Source organism: Ornithodoros turicata, chromosome 9 (assembly GCF_037126465.1).
Source record: "Ornithodoros turicata isolate Travis chromosome 9, ASM3712646v1, whole genome shotgun sequence".
NCBI classification, from domain to species: domain Eukaryota; kingdom Metazoa; phylum Arthropoda; class Arachnida; order Ixodida; family Argasidae; genus Ornithodoros; species Ornithodoros turicata.
Genome location: NC_088209.1, coordinates 31,618,773 through 31,637,716, shown reverse-complemented (window position 1 = coordinate 31,637,716; position 18,944 = coordinate 31,618,773). Strand labels below are relative to the sequence as shown.

The window sequence follows — 18,944 nt, the reverse complement described above, 5'->3', positions numbered from 1 at the left end:
ATTTTAGGTAAAAAACTTGGGCGAACCCAATAACTGAACTTGCCGAACTCTGCCCTAATCCTGATTGAATATACAGGCACTGGTGAACAATACACACTCTGAACTCTGCACTGCTGATTTTTACTTGTTTCTTTTCCACCCAAAAATGTGCTCTTTTACCTATCACCACGACAGACGGAGAGTTGAGTACGCGAACAGATAGAGGCACCGTACACAGGTAGAGAAGTGGGCCCAGGGGGAATAAGGCACCGTTGAGGTGTCCGTGATAGATGTGAAAAGTGCTCATCGTTGATGTGTGGGTGTTAGCTGCAGTGGGCACTGGGAGTGATACGTAGTCTATTACTTCTGTGGTGGAATTTTGTACCGGTATTTTCACCTCCACGGTGCACCTTATGCATGGTTCATTTTTCCCACTTGCACTAATTTTGGGGGAACCGTTATACACCAAGAAATTCTGGAACACTACGAGGCAGGACCACGGTTGGTGGGTATTTTTGTCGTATAAACTTTTATTTGTATCGCACAAAGAGAGACACAGCACCAAATTGCGCAAATGAAGTTGTATCACCTACATTGCTATTGCTACCATACACATGAACCTCAGGTCGTGGACGTTTCTGTGAGTCCAAGGCGACAGAGAGAAAGCAGACCTGAGAAGAAAGCTGTACAGCAACAGTTGAAGCCTTTCTATGGGCTGTAAAAAATTGACACCGATAACAACACGTCAGGCCCGTTACTTGCTGCATTCCTATACACAACTACAAGGATAGATATACTTTGTTATACATATTTATCTCCATGCTTCTCAGAAGTGTTCTTGGATTTCTTGATTTAAAATTTGTTTTTGCTGCAATGTGCATCACTGAATGCTACACACTGGACATGACAGTGTGCAGTCAGGTTCTTTTGAAACAGGCGCTAATGTGCAAAAAAAATTGCTCCTCACCAAACGAAAAACTCTGTTACGTCGACTCCAACACAAAAGGAATGGGACAAATCAGCTGTGTCATTCGCGCTTCTTGGGGAGGATAGGGAAAGCTTGCTCTGCGCTTCCTTTTGCTCAGAAGTCACGAACGATGCAATCCAGTTCTTTTTTTTTGTGTTGGTATCAAGGTAAATGTCATCTTCCATTCAGCAAGGAGAAATTTTAACACTTCAGTGTTGTTTTAATACAGATTCCGGCATTTTCAGCAGGCTATGGTAAAGGTTAGTGACCCCATTCAATGCTTATTTTCATGCTCTGGGAATAGAGACGACTGGGATGCCAGCCAAAACTCACGTACGGTATGTTGCGCTGTGCTGATGTAACGTGCTTGTTTCAACATTTATTAAATTTGGCAGTATGTGTTTGGCTTGAATGTTTGCTAGTCACCAAATGGCCATGCAGCAGCACTATATATATTCTCTCTGTACAGGTTTACTTCAAGTTTTCACAGCTAATGCAGCAAAGCATGCTACTGGCAGGATATTTTGATACTACACACACTTTACATCTGAACTGCCTCCAGAAGAGATTCGTGACAGCGAGGTAGCGCACACACACACACATTCCCAAAACTACAGGAGAGTCTGAATAGGGCACTACAAATAAAACTGGAGTGTCTAAGGAACTCTTCAGTACAACACCACATCGTTATCACTTAAAGAGGGACAAAAAATGAAAACGTTTCTCCCCAGGGAATGAGACATGCGGCGACCATGTCAGCAATACAAATGGAACGGGGTTAACCCGTTGTCGTCTGCGTTTCGAGCGTGAAGGATGTCACAGTTTATGCTTTCTTACGATGACTGGGCAGACGATTTGCCGAGAGGCACCCAACAGGGAAAGCGTAAATTGTGTGGCTTTCAGCGACCACGTCATAATCGGCAAACTCAATGATGAGCCCGTCCCCGCACGATCCGCTAGGGGGCGTTACTCGTCGGCCCGCGAGATCTGCATCGTGATTGGACGACGGAAATTTGAATTTTGAACGCGCAGAAGCGGACGCACGATTAGCGCAGCAGACGACAGCAACAGTTCCTATTAAGACGCGTAGAACGATGATGATGATAAACTTTAGAATGAAGCATCTCTCTAGAGACATCCACCGCTTGTACAAAAATACTAAGGTAAGCTGAAGTACAAGAGTACTGTAGAAATTTAGGAAGCAATAACCGGGCCGATGAGTAGCGCCACCGCTAGCCTCCAAATACGGCGCTCGGAAGGGGTCCGTATGACATGGTCGCTATAGTCTAGTACGTCGTGCTTTCTTCGCGCATGAATCACATTGCTGTTGAGCTGGTGGCGTCTGCGAGGAGAAAACTTTTGCTTTTTAGTGCTCCCTTTATAACAAAAAATTGCAGTCCTCCATTTTTTAAACTTTTCCATGTAGTAGTGGCAAATCAGGTAAAGCATAGATGTTTCTCTGCACGAAATCTTACAAATTTATTGTTACGAATTTCTCTTTCTCTCCCCCTGTGTTTGGGCAACCAGAGGCAGGACTAGCATTCTCCTTTATTCTACGGACAAAGCTCTATCACTTGCAACAGAGAGTACGCATACACATATACTTCGATTCCGTATTTACAAAATAAAACGACATGGATGGCAGTATAATATCGTCGTGGGACTCGGTGGATAGGGGGCGCAACATTGAGCAAAGGCTCCGAGGTTCAGTACATACGAAAACAGCGCACAGCCAAAAGGAGAGGACAATGAAATACGTGACGGAATGCAGTTAAAGTACACATTGCTTCTACACTGTGCTATCAAAATATAAATTTTTCGAAAATACTGGTAACAGTTCAGAGATGCACGTTATAGTAAAAAGGGACTAGCACTTTCCACGACTTCATAATGGCGTTATAACAGAGCACAAGTATTTACACTCCTTCCGCAAAATGCAATGCCATGCTTTGCCCTCTGCAAGCAATGCTAGCTCACACAACGCAAACATATTTTTTAAAACGCTCCAAGCAGTAATTGGTATCGGTACATGGGTGTTACAGCACGACCGAAGGACTAACCGAGGCGAGAGGCTTATTACGTATTATTACGTGCGCGTCTTCTGAAATGCATAAAGGTTCCAACAGATGTATCGTAGTTCGAGACAAGCGCACGGCACACACGACTGCAAGAAAGGCTGGATGGCTCACAGTACAAAGCAATCTACTGGCAATACATCTTCCACAGCATTGCTGGACTTCACATAGCAGCCTGGGCGGTTTTGATGTTCTGCATAAAATGAAGTACATTTATTACTTTAAGCGACATAGCAGAATCCCACTTGATACATAATTGACAGGGTTCCTGCAGTGTAAAAAAAAAAAAATATATATATATATAAATAATCCCTGCCGAGCATATTGGGCGATAGGCATTGGCCTAGGAACGTGTGCCACACAGCGCAGCTTGTAACCCTATTCTCGTGGGAAGTAAGCAACCTGATAATTTCCTCTAAGCTGTCATACAGGATCAAGCTGGATACAGGTGCCTTTAAATAGAAAGCATGCAGAGCTTTGAATTACCGGGTGTTTTCCCCCACTGAAATACACACGACTTTGACACGACCAGAGCACCAGTTTGAATTGAGATTTCAAATTAACAGGATTGCACTATATAGCTTGATGCACTTTGCTCACTGCAAGGTCTGCAGCCAAACTTCACACCTGCTAAAGTTTGGAGAAAAGTGTGCAGCCCTTATGCAACTTGGTACTACATTACACGAAGTTGAACCGGCGCACAGATAAATGAAGCCGTTACTGTGTCGGAAAACTGCGCAAGCGAAAGTTCTCAGAACTTACCCAACTGGCAGTGGCGAGATTACGTTCTTTGCTGCAAATGCTTCCAACATTAACACCCGTCAACTGATGTACCATGTTGGTTGTCTTTGTGATGATGTCAATGACCTCTCCAGTAAGCTTGCTTGCCCCAACTTCACCTTTGCCAGATGACACCATGACGACACGTTTGCACTGCGATATGGGGGCAGCCACTTCTGCTGCAACCTGCATTTGAATGTAAAGAACATTCTCAAACTATTCAGGAAAAGGTCAACAAAAAGTAATACCCAGTGCAGCCCATATACAGTCGACAACCGATTTTTCAGACTTCTAGGGGCAACGAAATTAGTCCGAATTTTTAGTGAATGGCATAATTCCATTAGAACATTCAAAGTGACTTCAAGAAAGCATCTATATGTGTCTGCTTCACAGCGCAAACATGCAACTGTGTGTCGCTGCGAACTTCAGCTAGTGTATAGTTAGAGCCTGAAGTTTTAGGGTTTTACCAGATCCTTCCTCAAATTTGCACCCCGAATTGAAGGTTGCCCCCTTTAGGATGAAACTCAACTTTTGCCTGGCAAATTGCCCTCACTGGGATGTCTCTAGGAATGCACTAAGTTACATTACAGTCTGTAGCAAACCACTACAGTTAGTTTGAGTAACTCAGCCCGATTTCTCCCCAAATTTACCATACTGGAAGTTTTTTTCACCCGAATTTGCACGAATTTAGTGTACATGTTTGTTTACCCAATTTTTAACCCCCCAAATTTAGAAAAAAATATTTCCCAAAAATTTCAGGCTCTATGTACAGTACTATCCTTTTCAGATCCGTCAATGTAGCAGTTGTTGGTGCCAAAGATGACGTTGATAGAATGCTAATGCTGCTGATGCATCAAACGGCTACGTCACGTTAGTCTTGATTGTCGATGAATTTACGTCTTCCCCTCGACTAAGCACGCCTATAACAGTTCGATCGACATCGTCACTTAAACTTGAGGACGACGTTTCATTATTTTCGATACTTCGAGGTGCTCGTAGTTAAAGTCACACGTATAGAAAGGTTAGCTCTTGCAACACGTCTGAAGCGGAGCGTTTGGTTTCAGTTGCGCACAAATAAGGCTCGCCTTCTAGCATGTGCACACCACGATTCCGTGCACGCGTACACGGGGGGATTTAATGGGGTGCCGCAAAGCGCGAAATTTCCTTAAGACCGCGCCCCCCATGAGAGACCCTTAAATCCGCCCCCGGCACGTGTCGTGTCGGTAACAGCCTTTGTTTCGTAATGCAGTACGAAATATCTGGCGTGGACGTATCTCTCACGCTCAGGAGATGGTAAGTCCCAAAAACCGTACAGGCCTGAAGCAAGATGAGTACGAATAATCAAGCACGTCTTCCAAGGCATAGCACAAAATATAGGATGCAGAAATACCATACATTGGTTCTATGAGGCATTTGACGGAGGCAACAGTTTTGTCAGAAAATTTGGAAAGTCTGCATTACTCAGTTGGCGACTGCATAATGGTACCGAGGGGCAGGTTAGAAACTCTTGGCGCACCACTGTGTGTGTCACAGCAGCTTTACAGAGGAAATTTCTAAATATAAGAGTGATTCCTGAAGCATGCTTTTAGATGCATGGTTTAGGCCCAAGCAGCAACAAGTGCTCTGGAACTGGCAAACAAATTTTGTTTTCCGGATAATTTGGCCTAATTTTATGGTTCGGAAAGTTTTAGTTGCATAATGCACTGCAATGCTGCTACGGATGTTACGTGTGCAGATAAATTTAGTTCGACCATATCGTGTAGCTAACACGCTCTAAAACCATTAGGTCCTGTACCACGCCTCTCCTGCTGCAACAAAAACTGACCCAGATGCGGGATTACATGTTATACATGTAATCATGCGTAATAATATGACATGTCTTACATGTCATGGTGAACTCATTTTTATAGACCTGACCTTCACCATGGAAGGGATAACTAGAGCATTCAGTATGACTGTAAGTGACGTTCACAGTAATTGCCTGAATCGTGGAACACAAAAGTGCAGACCTTTGGCAATGTGTCCAGCATCATGTCAAGTAGGGCTGCCTCCTTATATTCTCGGAATGCATCTGCTTTTTTGTTCAGTTGTTCAGCCTCCGCGCGTGCTTTACTCTCAATTGCAAAGGCTTCGGCTTCTCCCTTCAGCTGAAAAGTCACAAACGGTAGCATAATAAGTAGCGTGTCCGAGCGCGATTACAGCAACACTTGGGGCCGGGAGGAAATCGTAATTGGACAAAATTATTCGTTTAGTTTATTTCGAGGATTTTGTGCACGAGGAAAACACACTCAACGTTCCCCCAGTGCCCCCAGGGGTGACTGTTATCATGCTCGGAAATGAGATGGAATTTTTTTTTCCAGTGTTATCATTAAGGTTGACGGGAGCTGTACAGCAAAGTGCAGTACTCATGGAGGAACTGAAGGACCACTCACACGGACGGCTTCAGCCTCTGCTTCGGCTTCCATAATCACTCGATTCCTGCGGAGAAGAAATTCATCAGCAATGTGGTGGCGCTCTTTATGCAACCCATCTGCGCGTAACGAAAGTGAAGCAGAACTCCCACCGGTTGGCTTCCGCAATCTTTTCGAGGCGGTATTTCTCCGCCTCTGCAGGCCGACGGATTGTGGCTTCCAGCTCTTTCTCCTTGCGCAAGATCTCTTGCTCCTGGACCTGGATTTCTTGAGTGCGTTCCACTACCTCGACTTGCATTTGTTCCTCCTTGATGCGCTGTCGAGTCTTTGCTGCTTGAAGGCTGTACGCCAGGTCGCTCTCTGCTTTCTGAAACAAACGTGACTAGTTACGGGCGAATCACGCACACACACAGACTGTATTCCCTGTATGGAACTGAAAGCCCTCTGCACAGGAGAACATGTGTGACTGAAGATTGCATGTGGAGGCTCTGTGAATGTGAATGATACTTAGGGCCTTCTGTTTTAGGGTTAATCCTGGTAGAACACATTTTTGACCCCCACACTTTTTGCATCATTGTCACTTGGGGGTAAACCCCAAGAATTTCCAAAGATGAACTTGCCAAAGTGCAAAGCCATCAACAAATACAGACACTGGAGAATGCTAATCACTGCACAATCAGCACAACCAATTAGGCATCTTGCCATTAGTCTGAAATGTGAGACACACACACATTAGTATTTATTCCCCATTTGATATACAATATACCCATATAGCCAGACTTTACAGCTGTAAAAGCCCCCGAGACTAGGGAACACGAAGGGACAGACACAACACGAAGTCTCAAACACAGCTGAAAATTTTACTTCACAAACAAGAAATATATACAAACAGAAGGGAAGGGAACACCAGTTGAGAACAAAATAGTTGTTCAACTGGTGTTCCCTTCCCTTCTGTTTGTACATATTTCTTGTTTGTGAAGTAAAATTTTCAGCTGTGTTTGAGACTTCGTGTTCCCTAGTCTCTGGGTTTTTACATTATGCATCATCTTCACCAGCTCGCTCGCTTCCTAGCCATTTTTTCATAGACTTTACAGCTCCTGAAATAAGACCCAATTTTCCCCACCACCACCACATTAAAAACAAAACAACAACAACAAAAAAAAACGAGACCCGAAAACACAACGCCCTCTTTATACTCCAAGACAACAAAAAAAGTTAGTCAAAGGGGGAATTCTCTGCCAACGGGTAATGTAGTCTGCACATTGAGGCCGGGGCTACGAGAAGATGGCAGCCACCGTGGACACGGGAGAGCCGTTTCACATCTCTTATCAAAAAATTTCACACGCTTGCTTTAAAAGCCGTAAATGTAAAAGCTTTAAAAAAAAGCTCGACGTAAATGTGCTCTACGTATGTTGTCTCGGAGGAGTGTTTCCATAGCATGATCAGTGTAGAAGCAACAGTCCGAAGCATGCAAGCGCACTGCGCTGCGCACCTGCCTAAGCCAATCGCAGGTGGTTTTAGATTTATGGGCAGAGCTGAACCTGTCAAGGTACGGTACGTCGTGGAAACGTCACATTAGAAAACATCTTATGGTACTGCATGATGATGAAATCATATCTACAGGATGATGATGATGATGCTATTAACCCGTCCCGACTGGTACTACGCACAATTTCATCACGGTGTTGTTCAAAGAAGACAACGGGTAAAGACAGACCTAAAACAAATTTTCCCATGCTGCAATGCACATTTCCTACCTTTGTGTTGACTTCCATATCGTAAGCTGCTTTTTTGAGCTCAAAATCACGTTGGGCCTTCGCAATCTCCGTGTCGTTGAGATATCGCGCAGCCATGCGTTCTTCCTCGGCCAAAGCTTCCTAAAGGGACGGTGCCAACGAGAAAATGCTCATAGCTACGTCCTTAACAAAAAAAAGAAAAGAAAAAAGAAAAGTGCAAACTGACACACCTTGATCTGGGAGTCCCTATGCGCTTCAGCTTCACCAATGCGAGCGTCACGCTTAACCTCGGCAGTCCGTGCCATGCCGAGGGCACGTAGGTAGCCCTGTTCACACCACACGGACAAAACAGTTGCATCTTCCGCGAACATTTGTGACATGCATGGTATGACAACGCGCAGAAAATTGGAGTACACACCTCGTCGTCGCTGATGTCTTTGATGGTGTACGACACGACGGTTATTCCCATGTTTACCAAGTCTGAAGAGGCAACTTCAAACACTTGCTTGGAGAATTTCTTCCGGTCTTTGTACAATTCCTGAAAGAAAATGTCAGTCCCGTTCTCGCTATAGAACGTGCGCGATAATGTTCGACAGGCGCAATGCAACGCCGGAACGGGAACCGGAGATCGAAGCATACTTCAACTGTCATGGTTCCCATGATGGCCCTCTGGTGACCCTCCAGTGTTTCTCGAGCGATGTGTATAATTTCGTCGTCGCTCTTTCCCAGGAACTGTTCACAGGCAGCACGTAGCATCTCCACGTTCTGGCCCTGTATTTTAACCTGCGAGCGATACACTAAAGTCTATTGCCTGATGTATTTTAAACACGTTGGTCTCAAACCGCGCCATAAAATTTTCCTCACCTGGGCAATGCCCGTCACAGAGATAGGCACGCCTTGTTGTGTGTACACCTTCGGACTTTCGATCGTAAGGGTCATCGTGTTCAGGGTAATTCTAATGTGGAACAGAAAAAAAAAGAAAGAGAAAGAAGGGAGAGGAACACGAGCACTTTAGCTTACAAAATTATTATAAAGGTTAGAAGTGAGCAGAAGGGAAGTAACACAGACAGCAAGTGTTTTACTCTGCCACCCAGGAGATGTAACAACCATCCATCATACCTTTGGACTCTCTGTATAATAGGCCAGACAAAGACTCTTCCTCCAGGGACCATTAAGGGGCTTGAGTGACAACATCCTGACAAAAGGAAACAATAGACTACTTTTTGCAGCACATCCGAGTATGCAACAAGGTTCTGTCAAAAATATCAATTCTACATTTTTTTATTTTTTTTATTTACTCATTCAGGGGTAAAAAGTTTGGGTAAGTTTGTACAGAAAGAGGTCCCATAGTTCATGTTAGTTCTGGGACCTCAAGTTATTATCTTATTGTTGTTAGCAGCTATATATGGTAAATGTATATGTTAGTTAGGTAAAAAAAAAACGAAAACAAGTACAGTGTAATATATATTAATGTACAGAATATACAATGGGAATAGTTAAATTATTACAATAGAAATATATTGTATACGTAACCATATATGTGAAGGTGTATGATGAAAAGTAACTGTTCTGAGGCTGAAACATACAATCAGACGAGCACGATACAAGCCTCAAGGTTAATGTTTCAAAAGGTAACCAACTTGTAACTTTTGACACTAGATTTGACCACAGTTTCAGCTCTAATTTTACACTGAATGTATTTACAGCACACGAACTGCATGTAGCAGACATCTTTCTCGCCGGGCCGCAAAATCGCTATAAGGGGAAAAAAATTGCTGATGCTGCCACGCACATTAAATTCCCAGTATCTACTTTGGCATGAGAACTGGAATATATGGGGCTTGTCGCATTAACGATATTCACAGGCGCAGCAGCACCGATAGACAAGCTAATAATCGTCGGCGGCGGATGCGCGTATTTCGAAGCAACGCTGCTTTTCATGAAAACCGGTTTTGTGCGTTTCCATTCATGTACCAGAACATCATCCATTGCATCTTCCTTGTGCAAGGGTATTCCGGTCGGTAATTAAATAAACGGAAACACGGAAGACGTCAGATCGCATTGACGGCGAAGACAAACAACCAGGTTTCCTTCGAAGCACCCGCTACATGTACTTGCAAAGATCACTGCTACTTTAGTGCATTGAAATGCAATTATTAGTGCATCTCTCAGAGAATGCAGCAGAAATTTACACAATCTGACACGCTGGATGCGCGGGCTTTCAAGGACAAACATTCTCGGACACGGAAAGCTGCTAAGCCTATTTTCTATGGCAAACAGGAGGGCACGGGGGTGGGGCACTTGGACAAGATGTAAACATTTCTTACCGGAAACTACAAGGGCTTCGTTCGGCCCACACGCGACAAACCCAACCATGGCAACACGTTCTCCGGAACAAAGCCCTACAAAACAAAATCGAACACAGAAAATACCATTACAATACGGGCTGGTTACACTGAGATGTCGCTGTTCACGGCGTCATGGATTGCCGATTGGCTAGAACTGGATTCTTACACACTTAAATGGCTACTCAGGGTATGCAGACCCTCTAAGTCATGCAGGCTGTACTTTGGGTAATTCGCACACAAACATATACACACACAATGGGAAAAAAAAGTGTGCGACGGCAGGATGCGGACATTGGGAATACGGTATTGCTCATCGTGGAACAACCGAGACAATCGAGCTGGTGTAATGATTATGCAGGTAATCTTTTCCTTGGAACCTTATTTCAAGGAAAATGTTACAAGCTTACAAGTCCGCTGGCAGTGGTTTATCCAGAATCCCAAGCACGGAGAGGTGTTGGAAAAAATGGGTGGAGGTCATTATTGTAGTTACGTCATTACATCATTACCGACATGTGTCTAAAGCTGAAATCGCAAGGGCACCCCATGTAGGGGGTACACTGGTGAAAAAGTTAGGGGGTGTCACTGAACATTTGGGGATGTAAGGGGGGAGGGGGTCTGAATAAATCACTGTCCGTCGGTCATCGTGTATGAAATCACGGGAAACTAACGATCGTGGAAGAAAGCGAACTCTCGTGAAGATTTCATCCGCAGTAGTAGTGCTGCAATAACCACACCTAACTATTACGTATGAATGAGCTGTGGAGCTGCGCGTCTTCCTTGATCATGATTAGGGAACCCTTAGCTTGGGCCGTCCTTTTATGTGCCCAAGCTCAGGCTTCCCTAATCATGGATATGGTCCACTAGCTTGCCTGCATTTATGCCATTTTGTCTTCTGTAATTTGCAGAAATGGTGCACGAATCTTACTCAAGTGATGCCTTCATTTCAAAAGGCTTGCGGTGGAATTCGTGTGATGCAGTCATACACCACAAACTTTGGGCACACATTTCTTTAACTTGAAAATTATGTTCCGAGAAATCAGGAATTGCCCCTGATTGGATGGCGTTACACAACTCCAAGTTGAAAACAAAAAAAAGTCATAAAAGAAGAAACCCTTTTCATAAATAGTGCTTATTGTCACGGTAGAACGCATGCATGATAGCGTTAGTATCCATTAAGTTTATGTTCTGCAGATGCCTTCTACCATGATGTCTTCCAGTAACATTTGGCTTCTGACGAGCTGATCAGCATAGAGTTGTTAATGCACTAAACAATTCAAATGACCAAGTCTAATATTTCCAAACTGACCAAGTATTTCAATAGAATTCGCCACCGACACGTTTTAATTTAATTTTACAGCCAGCACTTTGGCAATCGTGACATCACCGTCAGTAGCTTGCGAATCTCCAGGCAAAACTAATTGATTTTTTTTTTTTTTTCAGTAAACCTATTGCGCATTCTCAGGTAAGATTAAATAATATTTCTACCTCTCGATGCGGTCTTCCTGTCTGCATCGAACGAAACGCAGCAAATAATGTGTTTCGTCTCCGCAGGTGGCCCTCAAAGACCCAGTGCTCCTACGCCTCTCATAAGATGGCGGCCTCTATAATCATGGTAAGCTTACGAGGCTTAGCTGACACTTGCTTTAACTTATTTCCTACGTGGACATGCTACTCCCTGGCATGATATCGATACAAGCACGTCGACATTGTTTTCTGGACCAAGATGCCAAACCTAGGAGTGTTGTGCCCATCCTCCCTTTCATGTTTCGGAACGTGATGTAGTATTAAATGCTCAGTCAGAAATCAGACATTGTATGAGTAAAAAGTGCAGACAATATGTACAAAAGAAGACAGCACACTTCACGGAAAATAATTAAAAAAAAGGGGGGGGGGAAGAAGAAGGCGGCGGGCTGTCGAAGAGAAAGTCCAATCTTGACGGCAGCTTTCGCCGCAGTAAGTGTCTTGCTGCAGGAAAGCACGCTTTACAGGTTGTCCCCTACACAGGGACGTCAGCCTCCGTGACCTCACCAAATTACCTTGCATACGTGTACAAGACGTGTTGTTTTTATCCACATGAATACGAACTCACAGTTTTGCGACATGGTAGGTAACGGTCTCGTGAAAAATTCCATATCTGATTGCGGAAACTGACACTGCTCTGACTTCACGGGTCGCCTCTCCGACGTGTAGGGCACTGCCTTGGTACGGTCGCGTGCTTCGGGAAACCAATAGGACCAGGCTCACGCATTTCTGACGTTTCTATATGCTCAAAAATCACTCAAAGACACATGCCTCGTTAACTACGTCACACTTTCCTTTGCTCATTGCTCTGTACTGTTCCACAGTACGTTCCCCATGGAGCCCTAGATGTCGATGGGACAGTCATAGACGCCGAAACGATTTGTTAAATAATCTCTGTGCCGCACTGGTGCTTTTGGAGAAATTTAAGTTACATTCTCACGAAACTGCAACCAATCATGTCTGTACATCTAGCTCATTGAATGGCGTTACGGGGTAAAACTATTATACGAAGAATGCCAACACGGTACAACGGAGCAGCTTCACCTATGCCCCAACTTCTGCGCTGGGAGCTTGGGACGCTGCGGAATAATAAATGTGGCCTGTGACCATGTGGCCAATCATGGCCTCCTCCTTCTTTGCAAAAGATACGCTTCGTACGCGCTACCTTTGTTATGTATTATTATGTGTTCAGCACTTAAATTTGTAATAACTTAACGCTATTTTGTGCGTCATTACGTTCCCAACAATACGGCACTCGTAACGCCAGCCACTTGTGTATTGAGTGCACATACAATTGAATGAACGCTTATTGACTGTACATCAAGACTGCGTCGTGTACCATCATGAATAATTTATAAACGCGTGTCGTTCCTCATAGGAGCTTTTTCCCCCTTTAGCTTTCACTTCTAAATTACTTAAATGACAGCGCACGTATTGGGAAACTCTACCGAGTGCAATTCGTCGCGCTTCAACTTTCCAATTTATGCTGCTGTGCATCTTGATACTACGTACAAGAAGTGGTACATCTCGTTCCAGACCGTTTGAATAACATTTACATTGTGGCGAAATTCACACATCGCCCACGCTTTAGCCGCATTGCTATTCTCTTCTCGAAGCGCGCCACAATGCTCAAGCGCAGAAAAGATCGCAGAGAATCTAACGCTATTGGTATGTGTTTTACAGGCGCCATATTTTATCGACCGTAATTCTCTCTTTTTTGTTTGTTTGTTTTCCCCTCGTTTTCTTCTCTCCCACTCACACACGCTCTCTCTCGCTCTCTTCTTGTGCCACCCGCATATTGGGAAAGCCGTCTGCGAGCTGCGAGACTAACGTCGCTGCCGAGAGGTGCCGCGAGCATCGCCATGACGATGCAGCCGCGGCAGGCAGCGCTGCTTCACCGCTGTCGCTGATAACGAGGTTTGTTTGCAGTGCTCGGCCGGCTAAATGTGAACGCTGCTACCGTGGGAAGACTCCTTCGATTACAGCAATGTGGCTATCGGCGAGAATCAGGTGAAAAAAGGAGTACATTCTAGCCACCTCGAAACAGCTGCTAGACGTCATGGGGAAGAAGAACAGTAAATTGAAAGGGGAAGTGGTAGCCCGGCTTGCCAAGGAGACCTACTGTGAGTACCAGCCCTTGTTTAACCACAGACTCCCTTTCTCTGTCGTGATTATAATGAGCTCTGTTTGGTTAACCGACCCCTTCCGGCGCGAAAGTTCCTTCCAAGTGCTTAGACTCTCGTGGTATTTCCACCGAATGGGTTCCCAAAGAGTCCTGCTCTGAGATTTGAGTTGTATAACTGCGAATATAATTTGTGGCATATTTCTCTGGTTGAAACATTCTGCTCTCGCGCGTGTAACGTAATTTCGCGGACTGCAAAGCAGAGTGGAGAGGAGGTAAACCATTGATGGCGCTGAGGCGTGAACTCGGAAATCGTACTTGGTATGGACCGCAGCGTGCAGTATCCTTGTCATGATGGAAGCGCAACGTATTGTTTTATTTATTTTATTCCTTTCTAAATACCCCAAGGGTCCTTACAGACATTACATGGGTGTATAGTAGTAGTAGATAAGAGCATATAACCTATTTTATTCGGAACTCTTTGCGGAAGTATTCTACCCACGTCAGTGGAGGTATGTGGTCTTTAATCTGGTATCAGTCCAGGCTTGTACGTAACCTAAAATACTCTACTCAAGTTACTATATCCTAAATACTTTTTGGGAGTAACTTGTACTCATTTCGTTTTTTTTTAAGTTACTCATAATTTTTTTAATCTTTAAATCTTTTTCGGGAAACAGAAATGTATGAACCTCGTGTGAGTTTTGTTACGCCACAACACTGCCGGAACACTTTGCAACCAGCTCCTTATTTTTACCGTGCCCGATACGTTGCCCTTACGAAACACATACACAGCGCGTGGGGATGTCGTAGTGCGTGCAACCGTGCAAAGACCTTTCGCAGATTCCGAGAAACTTAATTGTTTTTCGGCGGCGCTCCATTCGCGCACCTGTCAATCTTCACAATTCGCCTGCGGTTCCGCGGCACTGCAGCTGTTTGCGCACCAGCAAACCTGCCTTCGTGGTGGGAGCGTCTGATGAACAAACTCGATTGCTACAGCGTTTGGATTCAACATAAGAAAGCCTCCCGGTTTATTTTATCGTTCGTGCATAAAAAAAAAAAAAAACGAACATAGTTCTCGTGTGTATAGTAAGAACTCGCGAAATAATAAGCCGATCCAAGCAAAATTAAGTTCAACAAATAAAAAAGATGCATCGGTGGAACGCAGAAAGGCTGTCTTGTAGAAACAATTCCGATATACCTGTTTCAAGTTATCAAACCCTGACGTGGTTACTCCACGCCACGGTGCTATTTCTCTATCTCGCTGTTATTCAACTTGCGCGCTGCCCTTTCTTTTCCTTCCTTTGTGTGTGTGTTTTTCGCGTGAGTAGCTTTTTCCTTTCTTTTCTTTTTTTGCGATCACAAAATAGTTGTCTTATCCGCGAGCCGGACACAGCAAAACACTTATTATCGATTCTGATAACGCACGCGGGAATGACAAGTGCTTGAATTACGCGCGACGACACAGTTTGTTGCCACTTTGTTTGGTTAGTATAGAATTTGTGTGTGGCTTGCATAGCAGCGAGCACACGTTCTTATTTATGTATCTATTTCCACGTTGACCATTAGTTACGGTAGCCAGGCGGATAGGTGGCAGTTCGTGCCGCGTAAGCTTTTGAAATACGAGGCTTTTCTTCCGTTATCCGAGACTGCCTTTTGGTAATAGCCGGAGCTGTAGGCGTGAATCAACGTGTGGTCAGAGTGCTACTGGTAAACGCCAGCTCTGCATCTTCGCAGCCATTATCGTTTGTGAATAAAAGCTTGTCCGGCTTCCATGCGGGCATAATCGTGGCCGTACTTAATTCATGAGCTGGAAGGAACAACTCAATGACGCAACACACAATGTTTCATCGTATGGGGCTGGGAAGAACATGTTGGTTTCGGATGGCGGCAAATGTAACAGGGTTGCTGATGGGAAACGTAGACGGGACAGTGTGTCGTGGGGTATATCTTTCTGGTTCTTTTATTTAACACTATTTCTGCTTGTAAGATTTGATGCGGGACCGCTAGGCATGCCTGTGGTGCGGTTCCTTACATACACATTATACAACACATTTTACAATATATACACAATCCAATGCTGCCCAAGTAGTGCAATCCAAGATAGCATTTCAGATAACTGCAACATCAATGACATCAATGAACAAAGACAAAAGAATGAATGGTCGGCCAAACGGCATGTCGGCTTGCTATTCAGCAAACAAAATAAATGCATAAAAAGAAAAGAATGAGGAAATTAAGGATAAGGAGGACAGTGTGCCGGAACTTATTAATCGCTCATTCGAAACGTAGGAGTATGAAACACCCCCACTCAGAGAGATAATCCTGTCATGTGATCACGGAACCTTGTGTTTATAGTTCTCCGTGTGAACAAAAGCCGTAAGCCGGTCTGCGGAACCGCATCCGAGTTTTCTTCCGCACAAACGGGAACCCCCATGACAGCACTGAGTTTGACAGGAAGATCCCAAACGTGTGTGTCAGTTTGACACAATGAACGGTCGGCACGAAGGAAGCTTTCTTTTAGTGTTTATTCCAACAATGGTCATCAGTACTAGGGAGCTTTAATCGAGCCGGAATGCGATGATACGCGGTGGAAGTGCCTGTGGAATGTTCCTTCCGCGGAACATAGTGGCAGTGCTTCAAATAGGTTTAGTCTGTACGAAAACGATGCCGGGAAGCTGTCATGTCAAAGATCAGCAACATGATGTCATAAGCTACAAGAGGGGCTGGTTAGTTTACGTGACTGTGACGAGCTCAGCGACGAAGCTACACAAACGGACAAGGAGGCAGATGAACGTCGAACTTTCAACCAACGTTTATTGCTACCGCAAAACTGGGTTCGACAAAGGGTTTTGTGCAACTCAGCACATCGCCATCACAAGCAGATAGTGGGGTCTTATCAGATAGATAAGTGAGGTTAAAAAAAAGTGTCAGCGCGCCCACTGGATTGTTTTCGCACAAACAAAATTTTTTGACCGACTAGGGTGTGCGGTTTGGCTGAAGAATGTGTTATCAACGGGGTGCTGGGGGCCTTGTTTGATCGCGATGTGTGTTGCCCTTTTCTTATTATTATTATTATTATTTTTTTTTTTTTTGTAGCAATAAACGTTCGTTGAAAGTTCGACGTTACCAGTCTCTTGTCGGTCTGTGTACCTTCGTTGCTGAGCTCTTCGTAGTCATGATATCACCCATGATATCATGACAACATGATATCGTGTTTACGAATTCCTTATCGTGAACACACGAACACGTCGTGACAATGCCAAGAGCTGTGTCCTCCGCGAACGCCGTCGAACCAAGCAAAACTGCATATACCGCTCTTGGTAGCTCAGTCGGTAACGTGCAGGCATACTGATATCACTTTGCGTTGGCATGCTGAGGTCGTGCACGTTAAAAGAACCCTCAGGTGGGAAAAATGAATCCACAGACCCGACTACTGTGGCGTCGCTCGTGATCGCAGCTGTCTTAAGCGACGTAAAGCCCTAAATTATTACATACAGACAGGCAAACCTTACGTGTAAGTCACACTGCCAGTACCATTAAACCTCCCTATTGTCATGTTCTCTTTTGGGAATGCACGTGGCTTGAGAGCGCTGTGACAGATTGTGGCACGACTCACTGCCAGCGATAAGGCGTTGCTTTGTTTAGTCTTTTACTACACGGAAATCGCGGTTCACAATGGCTATTCAAATCATCATCATCATCATGTATCTCTCTCTCTCGTAAGTGTTACGCTGCACGGATACTGTGTACAGCACATGTACTGTATGACAGTAAAATAATTCATGTGTCAGCGTATTGTCTATCTGATGCTTTGAACACACAAAACATCTTCGCGCAACACAGTAAAAGTTACGCGCAGTTGTTCTTCATATGTAATTAAAAAAAAAAACGACCGTGTCCACAATAGTCTAATAAATTGCATTTCAATTGCACAGTTTGCATGCTACACCGGCTGTGGAAAATACATTAAAAAGAAAAAGAAACTAGGAAGAACTAAGCATGCATAGCGACCTCCATGCACCTTTCCTCTGTGTCGCAGAATCAAGCCTTCTTTTCTTTTTCTGTTTTTTTTTTCTTAGCTTTTGATGAAATCGATTACTTTGCCTTCTGCGTGCATATAAGAATGCAAATGTTACCCAACCGTGATGCATATACATATCTTCGATAAATATTACATATTTATAGCTTCGTGCGTACGCTACACCTAACCGCGCTGAACATGTCTTCCTCTCTATCTCTCATTAAATCAGCCGCAAGCGTGCGAAAAGCAAAGTTTAGGTTTGGTAGGAGCAGACAGCGTTTATTTAGCTTACGTTACAAGACTTCCAGCAGCTTTCCTGATTAGGCTAATCGATAGGAAGGTGACTTTCCGTGGTCCTGATATATTTTGCCAACCCCTTTTCTAGGACGAACTATATGGATATCAGAGGTTAGAAGCAACCATGCCACGTCTCTTTTGTTTCACAGTGTTATCAAGCTGTGGTAACTATGCTTGTGCTGGTGTTTGTTATATTTCGATTGACATGTTGTTTGCTTTACTATTTTCTTTGCCAGTGCCAGTATGCATATGCGTGAGATAGTATTTATTTAGCTCCCGGCTCCCGTGGCGTGGTGGTTAGGATGACCGCTTTCCGCGCCGAGAATGAGAGGTGATGCGGGTTCGAATCCTCCCAGACGATTACCGGCACAGTTCCCTTTGAAGTCGGCCCGGGACGTATACTAACCCATCTGTCCCTCACTCGTTCCAGCTGTCCTCTCTCCATCTATGTCTGCACGACGCTCATAGCCACAATTGCTTTGCTGCGCTAACACGGAATAATAAAAAGAAATGTATATGTAACTTGTTACCGTTATGTAGAAATTTTGTTTGCCACAGTACAAACATGTGCGTGAAGTATAGTATCCATTTAGTAGTCTTGTCGCCCTTACGTAGATATTCGTTTGCAAGAGTATAAAATATAAATATACGTGAGATAATATTTAGCAATATTGCTTCGTTGTAACC

At 44.3% G+C, this 18,944-nt stretch overlaps 2 protein-coding genes across 4 annotated transcripts in view; one reads left to right on the top strand and one right to left on the bottom strand.

Moving 5' to 3' along the window:
* The window catches only part of LOC135368626 (dopamine beta-hydroxylase-like), a 352,228-nt gene that overhangs the window by 185,394 nt on the left and 147,890 nt on the right, over positions 1-18,944 (top strand). For all 3 annotated transcript variants that reach the window (XM_064602032.1, XM_064602031.1, XM_064602030.1), the window contains 3 exons: positions 11,737-11,758; positions 11,848-11,908; positions 13,747-13,940. In XM_064602032.1, the coding sequence (XP_064458102.1) occupies positions 13,877-13,940 (64 nt within the window). In that variant the 5' untranslated portion in view covers positions 11,737-11,758; positions 11,848-11,908; positions 13,747-13,876. The remainder of the gene's footprint in view (positions 1-11,736; positions 11,759-11,847; positions 11,909-13,746; positions 13,941-18,944) is intronic.
* Positions 489-10,440, bottom strand: LOC135368628 (flotillin-1-like). The gene is made up of 12 exons (XM_064602034.1): positions 10,276-10,440; positions 9,068-9,143; positions 8,813-8,903; positions 8,588-8,731; positions 8,367-8,486; positions 8,179-8,274; positions 7,970-8,089; positions 6,365-6,579; positions 6,234-6,279; positions 5,811-5,948; positions 3,784-3,987; positions 489-3,214 (listed from the first exon to the last, which is right to left on the bottom strand). Exons 1-12 carry the CDS (start codon positions 10,322-10,324, stop codon positions 3,185-3,187), a joined length of 1,329 nt encoding a protein of 442 aa, XP_064458104.1. The 5' UTR covers positions 10,325-10,440; the 3' UTR covers positions 489-3,184.

Bases quoted from the DNA above. Each gene is read 5' to 3' on its own strand.
- LOC135368628 (XM_064602034.1), bottom strand. From the start codon at position 10,324: ATGGTTGGGTTTGTCGCGTGTGGGCCGAACGAAGCCCTTGTAGTTTCC. The intron at 9,144-10,275 runs GTAAGAAATGTT...TCCTTTTGTCAG, and splicing joins CGAAGCCCTTGTAGTTTCCG to GATGTTGTCACTCAAGCCCC. The intron at 8,487-8,587 runs GTATGCTTCGAT...ATTTTCTTTCAG, and splicing joins TGGGAACCATGACAGTTGAA to GAATTGTACAAAGACCGGAA.